The 9,123-nt window shown below is 62.8% G+C and overlaps 2 protein-coding genes across 3 annotated transcripts; both read right to left on the minus strand.

The window, feature by feature from the left end:
* Window position 1: 1 nt before the first annotated feature.
* LOC126049951 (probable G-protein coupled receptor) lies at window positions 2-2,995 on the minus strand. The gene is given in 3 exon segments (XM_049827107.1): window positions 2-2,424; window positions 2,426-2,534; window positions 2,883-2,995. Coding segments are annotated over 2 exon segments (1,290 nt in total). The 5' UTR covers window positions 2,486-2,534; window positions 2,883-2,995; the 3' UTR covers window positions 2-1,194.
* An 827-nt stretch (window positions 2,996-3,822) lies between these two features.
* PARP3 (poly(ADP-ribose) polymerase family member 3) lies at window positions 3,823-8,659 on the minus strand. 2 transcript variants are annotated; one of them, XM_049827104.1, is made up of 11 exons: window positions 8,449-8,659; window positions 7,556-7,789; window positions 7,218-7,343; window positions 6,592-6,783; window positions 6,084-6,219; window positions 5,602-5,828; window positions 5,289-5,444; window positions 5,061-5,138; window positions 4,629-4,806; window positions 4,268-4,414; window positions 3,823-4,148 (listed from the first exon to the last, which is right to left on the minus strand). In XM_049827104.1, the coding sequence occupies exons 2-11, from the start codon at window positions 7,736-7,738 to the stop codon at window positions 3,979-3,981; spliced, it is 1,593 nt and encodes a 530-aa protein (XP_049683061.1). In that variant the 5' UTR covers window positions 7,739-7,789; window positions 8,449-8,659; the 3' UTR covers window positions 3,823-3,978. The 2 variants fall into 2 exon arrangements, with proteins under 2 accessions (XP_049683061.1, XP_049683062.1); XM_049827105.1 differs by having other exon boundaries at window positions 7,556-8,096.
* Between the last annotated feature and the right edge of the window lie 464 nt (window positions 8,660-9,123).

Consider the following 9,123-nt stretch of genomic DNA (forward strand, 5'->3'; position numbering starts at 1 on the left):
GGGGCGACCCTGTGGCTGGGGGTGCTGGCCCTCAGCCCCAGTCTCTCTGGGAGTCTTCCCAGAGCCCCTTCCCTGCCATGGGGCAGTTTGAGAGGCCGTGGGGCAGTTCTCCCCCAGCCCCCCAGTTATTACTGGGGAAGGGGCATCTCCAACCCACTGTGCCAGCACCATCCCTGGGAACTTTGTGGGTGGGCTGGGAGTGATGTACCCCTCCAGCATCCCCCAACGGGGTCCAGTCCCCTTTCTTGCACTGGGGAACTCATGGGAGGGTCCCCAGGCCCTGCAGGAGTAACGAGACCGAAGGGGGACAGCAGCTCCCGGTCACCTCCAGCTGCCACTGCCCAGGGGCACCCCGTAGAGCCACCCCCTACCACCCCGTGCCACCACATCCACCCCAGCGCGACCCCTGGCCGGCAGCCCGCTTTGGCTGGCATGTGGCACCACTGGCTGGGCTTCAGCTGGGCAGCTGTATCAATAAAGAGCCCAGTGTGGACCCCTGGCCGACCAGCATCCCTCCCAGGAGGGGCAGCCCCTGCCAGCTGGGGGGGACAGAGGGCATGGCCAGGCATGGCCATGGGCATCACATGCTGCCACGCCAGCAGGAAAAACACAGACACGGCCAGAGCCAGCCCCAGGGCTGCCGTCCCCCTGATAAGTACCACGGTCGACAGGAGCTCCTCCATCCAGATGTTAGTTTGGGGTTAAACAGACAAGGGTGGAGGGGTCCATGTCAGCTGTCCAGGCTCAGCAGGGTGCCTGGGGCCCTGGTGTTACTGGTGTTAGTGGTGTTAGCTGGGCCATTGCTCCTGGGTAGGATGCAAGGGACAACTGCTCTTCCCCAATGGCCACGAGTGGTCCCAGCAGGGTGACGGAGATGGAGATGCCCCCTCCTCTGCCCCTGCATAGGAGCCCCTTGGCATCCTGTGTCCCGAGGAGAGCCCATCCACACAACTGGGCTGTGCTGGTGGAGCCAGAGACAATCCCAGCCTGCAGAAGGGAGATGAGGCTTCCCCAGATCTGCTGCCTTCTCCCAAGCAGAGAAACCATCTTCCACCATAAGCTTAGAGAAAAGGCAAAACCTGGACAAGGACCCCTCCAAATGCAAGAGGCTGTGTCCAAGCAGGTCTGATGGGTCCCTGGAAGGTCTCCTGCCCACCCTCCTGCCCAGCACGGTGGAACAGGGCCTCCTGCTTCTCAGCTGCTTTCTTCAGGAACCTGACCTGGGATGGGGAAGCCCATCTTGGTCTGGTCCAGCCTGTTCCTGGGGCTGGGGCTGATGCAGCTGGCGTGGGTCTCCAGCGTGCAAGTCGCTCTCTGGAGGAACTGCAAGAAGTTTTCCTGGACAGAAGCCTCCGAGATGGAAAGACAGAGCTCCTGGCCCAGCGGCTGGTTGAGACAGCTGCGCCGGAGCCGGGCCAGCTCCTCCCGAATCTGGCGGTTCAGCAGCCCATAGAAGAAGGGATTGATGGCGAAGGAGGAGTAGGCAATCCAGGTGACCACCATCTCTCCATGCCCACCACCCACTGTGCCAGTGGTGACAGAGGAGTGCAAGTGGAAAGCGAAGAAGGGCAGCCAGCAGCACAAGAACTGTCCCACAATGAGGACCAAGGTGAGGATGGCCTTGTTGCTTCCCAAAAAGCGCTCTGGCGTCAGCCTGGGCAGTGGCAGGTTCCTGGTGGTGATGATGGTCACTTGACTGGCAATGGAGTCAGATCGGTGTCTCGGTGCAACTGCCTGTGCCGGCACGGGCACCTGCTGCAGAGATGCCATCCGGGCCACGCGGTAGACACTGCAGTAAACAGCAAAGATGATGATGGTGGGTAGAACAAAGCAGACGATGCTGAAGATGATTACAAAAACCTTCTTGTGGGCCCCAGGGCTCCAGTAGACTGTGCAGCGGCTGGCACTGGTGGCCCCATTGCCTTGAGGCCAGCCCACCAGTGCCAAGACAGTGATGAGAACAGACTTGACCCAAATGAAGATCACTCCGGCCACTGCCAGCCTGATGGTCATCTTGACCTCATACCTCATGGGGTGGACGATGTAGTAGTACCGCTCCACACTGATGACGGAGATGGTGAGGATAGAGGCACTGATGAAGCAGACATTCAGGAATATCAAGGCCTGGCACTCGGGAATGCTGTAGATCACCCTGTTGAAGCAGGAGGAGCTGGAGATGATCCCCAGGGGCATGAGGAAAATGGCAGAGAGGAGGTCGACCACACAGAGGTGGCAGACGAAGATGAATTTCCTGAGAAGGGGGGTTTTGAGAATGACGACCATCACCACAGTGTTGGCCACCAAGGCGGTGAGGGTGAGCAGGACCATGCAAAGGAGGCCCACCACCTCCTGGGCGATGGACCGTTCAGGGACAGAGAGCAGCTCTAGGCTGTCCGTGGTGTTCAGCCCCGTTCGGCTCGCCATCACCCCCGAGGGCTAAGCCAGCAGCTCCGGTGCTTGGGCAGCAAGGACTCTTTTCCTGCATCCCTCAGAGGGAAACCCCACCACAACCATGGCCGCTGTCTTCTCCTTGCCTGTTGGAGAGGGGAGCAGGGCGTGAGGGAGAAGAACCAAAATGAAGAAGAGCCACAGAGAAACCCAGAGACAACCTGAACCCCTCCAAGATGCTGGAGCAGGGAGAGGTACCCAGCGAGGTCACGGCACCCTGCCTACCACAGAGCTGGCATCCGAGCTGTCCCCAACCCGGCCAGGGACGGCACTGCCGGGACCTGTGGGCACCCGTGCCGGGCTGACACCCCGTCCCCCTGCCCCAACCACACCAGCACGCCCTGAGAAAGGACAGCACGAACCCGCCTGCTCCATCCCTGCTCCTTGCTCTGTCCGTGGGGGACCCCGGGGTTGGTGGGGGGGACCCAGCGCACCTTTGCTCCTGGGGAGGTGGGTGATGCTCCCCTCCTCGCCGGGGGTCCTTCTCACCGGCGTCACTCCCGCAGCAGAACGGGGGCTGCCGGCCCCTGTGCAAGGCCACGCTCCCCCTTCCCCGCGCCCCGTCACCCGCTCGTCATCCTGTTTGCCTGCAGCCTGCCAGCTGCGGATGGCACCAGCTGTCACTCCCGGGCGCTGCCTGCGCTGCCTGCACTCGTGGCGGTCCCACGGGGACAGCTGCTGGGTCCTAGCAGCCGGCGGGGGCTCAGGAAGGGGGGACAGGGTCCCCGAGCCCTGTGCCCCCCCCCCCCCCCCCAAGCATGGACACCCACTGCACCAGGCCTGGTCCTTCCACAAGGACAGCTCAGCCCAGAGGTCGCCGGGGCTCAGGGGACAGACCTACAGGCAGGTCTGCGGTGTCCCCTCCCCACTGGAGTGAGATGCTCTGGAGCATCTGTGGGGCGTCAGGGTAAAGCAGCCAGGAGTTGCCCTTCCCCGGCACCCCAGGGACCGGGACCTGTGCTTGGGGGGCACACGTGAGCACAGAGAGAGGCTTGGCACGGGGGCCAGGCTGGGGCAGGGCAGCAGGCATGGCACCGAGCATGGCACCAGAGGGAGGGCAGGCGTTTGGCCTCAGGACAGATGGATGAGCTCCTCCATGCCCCAGCAGGGCAGCACGTGTTGCTCATACTCTGCAGCTCTGATGCCACAGTGGTAGGCATGAGCCACATGCCTTGCTAAGGTGACGAGGACACCTGGGTCACAGAGCCACCAGCTTTCACCTGAACGCTGCTGGCACTGGACCGCCACAACAGGCTGCAGCCCCTCCAGAGCCACCTGCTGCTATCCCTGCAGGGACCCACCACCACCCTTCCCTACTCTACACCAGCCTCACCAGGGAGGAAAGTGCTGGCACCGGTCGGTACAAGGCACAGGGTTTTTATTCATGGTCAAAGCAAGCTCTGTCCCCATGCCAGCCTGTCCCTTGCCAAGTCCCAGGTGGTGTGGCCAGAGAGTCCAGACAACTGTGCTCCAAGCTGGTGGGCATCACCACCTGGTGCTGGGATGGGACCATGGGGTGCCCGGACACCCTCAGAATTGGAGCTGGACAAGGTAGCGGATCCGACACTGGCTTTCCTGGTAGATGAGGTACTCGCTCTGGCTGAAGGAGGAGTCCTTGTAGGCGGGCATTGGGATGGGCTTGCCTTGGCACACCAGCACCTTCTTGCCATCCAGCAGCACCTCCTCATCCTGCGCAGGATCTGGGTGAGAAGACGCCCACCACCACCACGTCAAGCCCAAGATCTGGCCTCTCTCCCCATCCCGCCCCATGCCCACCCAAGCCCCGCAGACCCCACACCACCTCCTGCCCCAGGCTCACCTGGCTCCGTCCGGCCACAGGCCAGGACGCTGTCGTAGCCGGCAGGTGGCTGACACAGCGTGGGGTCGTCACAGGTGATACGGTAGGGCTTGCCTAGGGCCACCTCCGTCAGGAACATGATGCCAACCTTCTTGGACGTGCAGCCCACTGCCATGGGAGAAGGCAATGGGGATGATGACACCAGCCCTATCATTCCCACCTGGCTGTGCCCAAGCCACCCTGGCACACAGGGACCAGCTGCCATGGCAGGGAAGGGGCTTGGCATGCCCACAGCTGCCTGGCAGTGGGTATGCAAAGGCAGCTAGTCTCGCACAGACCCTGCGGGTATCCCGAGCAGCCCTGCCCATCCCAGGACCCTCACCGTAGCAGGCTGACTTGCTGTTCTCAGAGGCAAAGTAGATGCCCTTGCCCACGCGCCCGCCTGAGTGGGGCATGATACGCAGCCCACTCTTCAGGATGGCCGCTATCACCGCCACATTGGTGCCGTGCCAAAGCAGGCGCCGGTGCTCCAGGAGGTCATGGGCTTTGAAGCGCTCATCCTGGAGAGATGCAGAGCTAAGGGCTGTCCACGGAGGAAGATGTGGGTGCCTGGGGATGGGGGACTGCCACCCAACCCCCCCAGCCTAACCCCAGTGCCAGGCTGGAGGGGCAGGGGAGCAAGTCCCTCTTTGCCCCTGGCCAGCTGGGCTGAACCCCTGCCCTGGATGGAGAAGCCCAGAGCCCTAAAGCAGTCCTGGGATGCAACCAGGGCTTCCCCACTGCAGGATGGGGATAATCATCTCCTCCTTCTCACCTCGCCATCTCGGGTCACCTGCCAGATGTTGAGGATACGGAGTTTGTGTCCGGTCTGTGTCACATAGTTTTGGATCAGCTGCCAGGGAGGGAGGCAGGAAAGTGGTGTCACCGCAGGCAGCCATCCCACCAATGCCCACGGTTCCCCTGGGACAGTGGGCACCTTTGGCACGCCCGCAGGCCTGGCACGGTTGCTCCCCATCATGGGGCACCATGGCACAAGCGGCACCTGGTATTCCCGGGAAGCTGGGTCCAGCAGGGAGAGCTGGCAGCAGAGCAGGGCGTAATCCTGATCCAGCGGATGGGCAACTTCCTTCTCCTCCTCCTCCTCCTCCTTCACCTTCTGCGCCTGCAGGCTCTGTGCCACCTCGATGTCAGCCAGCACCTGGCAGGCACAAACCGGGGACATCCTCACCACTGGTGCTGGGCACTGTGCCGGGGAAACCAGGACAAGCCCAGCCTCCTGCCAGCATCTCCCTGCCCCACAGGCAGAAGCCTGACTTGGGGAAGGATGCCACCCGCTGAGTGCCCTGGCATCTCACCAACAGCATGTCCTTCTTGGCACGCAGCAGGTCGGGGGAGTTGATGGGTGGTGGCCGTGCCCGCCCAAAGTTATGGGGGACAATGGTGTAGAAGCGGGAGGAGAGGTCCTCCAGGCGGGCAGCCTTGGGGGGCTGCTCCTGCAGCGCTGCCTCCAGCTCCTCCAGTGCCTCAAAGCCCCTTGCGATCTGCTGCTTGCTCAGCTTCCCCAGTGGCATCTTCTTCACATCTGGCCCGGGGGACAGGGGAAGGCATGGGTGAACCCATCCACCCCACTTGCCCCACAGCTACTTCCAAGAACCTCCAGCATCACCAGAGGGACACACAGTTACCTGTCATGGGGGGGTCCACAGTCCCACCAGGTGCCAGGCTGTTCAGTGGGGATGCTCTAAAATCCACCGGGACCTCTGCCCTGTTCACCTCCCTACCCGCACCCCCCAGCCGCTGTCCCCAGACCCACCCCATGCCACCCATCACCTCCTACCGATATTCATGGTTTGCATGGCATCCCGGAACATGTCGCTGCTGAAGATGAGGGACACCAGGTCCTGCGTTGCTTTGTCCAAGGTGCAGGGCAGCACCCGCTGCTTGCAGACCTTGTCCCCATCCACGCCATCCACCTGCAGGCCCCCAACGTCACCGCATCACTTGCAAGCCCGCAGGAGGCTGTGGGGGCACAGCACCGGGGCTGCCCGTCTTGGTGGGGAGAGCCTGGACCACGGGCAGCAGAGCGACAGGCAGGCACTGCCTCTGTTTTCCACAACCAATGCCACCCGGATGCCCATGGTTCTCTCTTGGGATGTCCTCCCACTCCATCTCAACCCATTAGCCCCAAATCTCTGCCCACGGGTTATTTCGGCTCTCACCCAGACCCCTCCCAAAACCCACCCCATCCTGCTGACCCGCTTGGATGTCCTGGTGCCCAGTGGGTCAGGGGTGGGATGTGAGGACCACCCCACCACAGTGACACCCTGGCTGCCCAGCACACTCACCCTGAGGGCAACCTCTGTCTCCTGCCTGGCCCCTGGCTGCACCTCGATGAGTGTGTACTTCCCCGGCTGGGCAACAAAGTTCTCCCTCGCTGCCCAGCTGTTCTTGGTCTTCTCCCGAAACTTCTTCTCAAAGTCCTTCTTGGCAGCCTCCAGGGAGGCAGAGGGCATGAGCTTGGACTGGCCCACCTCCCCCTGGCAGTGGACAGCAGTGGTCAGGACCCCCGCTGCATCCCTGCTCCACCAGCCCCATGCCGGGGGGAGCAACCTGGGAGCAGGGGGCTGCAATGGCTGGCAGGCCAGCGAGCAGGAATGTGCCAAGCCACTAGCACCAGGTCTGGGGGTCCTTCCAGCTCAGGGAGGCACCCCAGGACTCCTTTCTGGCTTGTCATGTTCGCTACCACTGCAGTGACAGGTGCCACGTCCCCTAGCCAGCATGACCCCATTGTTTGGGGGCAAGTCCTTGAAGACCCCCCAACAAGGGGCTATAGCAGGGCCACTTCGTTGCTCACTTTGGGACTGGGAACAAGGGATGGGGACCACCAGGTTCATCGCTGACCCTTGGAGGTCCCAAGGCAGGGTGGGGACAGCCGTGGAGGGGGACACAAGTGGTGCCAGGGTGGACTTACCACGCGACCCCAGCGGCTCCAGACACTGTAGGCACCATCATGCTCAAGGAGCTGGATGATATAGAACTTGTTGTTGTTGGCACTGATGTTGGTCTGGTTCAGGGTGCAGTCGTAATCCTCGTAGACCTACAGCAAGCAGCACAGCCCAGGCTGACACCTGGGCAGCGTTTGGGGATGGGGGGGTGCAGAGCTGTCCCAGCAGGGATGCAGAGGGGTTTGCAAGGAAAATTGGGGCTGCCTCTGTGTCAGCAGGGCAGGGACTGCCATGGGACTCCCCCATCCCTCCTGCCCACATTCCCCCATCCCCACCTCACTGGGTATCCCAGCCTCACCCTCACCTGGGCACCCGGCGCCATGCTCAGGGGGCACAGCCCATCAATGGTGGCAGGGGGCTTCTCCTTGGGGGCAGTTTTCAGGGCTGCCAAGGTGGAGCTCCAGGCGTCATCCTCCTCTCCTCCCTTTGCTTTCTTGCCCCTGCCATCCGGCTGCTTCGGGGGGGATGCATGGCGCTTGGAGGCCATGACTGAGCCACCCCCACGGGGCCAGCACAGCCTTAATCCCCCAGCAAAATCCTTGGGGAGAGCGGAGCAGGAGGTGAGAGATGCCAAGCTGCCCTTCCGGGAAAGTCTGGCTGGGCTGTGCCTCACTTTCTCTACGCCTCCAGCGCACGGCCAGGATGGAGGAGGGGATGGGACCTCTGCCCTGAAATGTCTCAGCCTTGCCCCTCTGCTTGGGGTGGGGGGCAGAGCCCCTCAGCACCATCCAGCCCCTGGGGGACCCCAAAGTGGGGACACAGGACACAGTCCAGTGACATGGAGCTGAGGGGGAGCACGAGGCGGGGGCAACAGCTGCTTGCACAGCAAACTCTGGTCGGAAGAGCTGGAAGAGGATGAGGATCTGCTGGAGGGGTGGGCAGAGTCTGGACAGCCCTGCCAAGTCCCCACCTCCCCTCACCAGGGACTCCCAACCCGTAGGAGTGTGTCCCCAAGGCTCCCTCAGCCCTGTGCCCCCAGGGGGGTGCAGGAGAGGAGAGCATGCAATGCCCCCCCCCTCCAAGCATGCAATGCCCCCCCTCCAATCTCTCCCAAGCCCAGTGCAGGGGTGCTTTGATTTGGTCACAGCGGCAGCTCGGGCAGCCCCTCATCTCCTCTTGTCCCCCTGGTCCCAGCCAAGCAGGGGTTGCCGAGGGGCAGCAAAGCGGGCAGAAGAGCAGGGAGCAGCCATGTCCTACCTGCTCCCGCTGCCCGCAGCCGGCGAGCCCAGTGCCAGGCACAGCCGCTCCCCACCGAGGAGCCTCCGGAAGCCTTTGGGCAGGTCAGGCAGCCTGTCTGGAGGCAAAACTTTTTCCCTAGGCAAGAGCAGGCAGCGGCCAGGGATGACGGCAGAAACAGCTGTCACGCCCCCGGGTAGCACGTGCACCCTGTGGCAGGCCTGCCTGCCTGCCTGCCAGGCAGTACCCGGACAAGGGGTGACCACCCTGCCACCGGCTGCCCCTCCAGCCAGCCCCCCTTCGCCATGCTCTGGGATGGAGAAAACAGTCTTGAAAGGGTTAACACCTGCATCATTTTGCATGTTAAATCTCATTTCTTGGGTCTCCGCCAGACAGGCAGGGCTGAGGATCAGGCAGGGAGGAGGACAGACACTGGCATTCGAATGTTGCTTGAAGGGTTCGCAGTAATCGCTGCCTTCTCCTGCCTCCAAGCTGCCTCGCTGTAAGAAGCGAACGACCCCGGGCAGGAGCAGCTGCACAGCTGGTGGCGTGGGCAGGAGGCAGAGCTGCCCTTCCTGCTGGGGACATGGAGGGGACGATGCTGCTGGAGCCAGAGCATCGGTGGCTTTGTAGCACCTGGGCTCAGCCATGTCAGCCCAAGGCAGCGCAGGCGAGGGGCAGCCCTGCGTCCTCCCG

The sequence above is a fragment of the Accipiter gentilis genome, chromosome 23 (genome assembly GCF_929443795.1).
Source record: "Accipiter gentilis chromosome 23, bAccGen1.1, whole genome shotgun sequence".
In the NCBI taxonomy this organism is placed as follows: Eukaryota; Metazoa; Chordata; class Aves; order Accipitriformes; family Accipitridae; genus Astur; species Astur gentilis.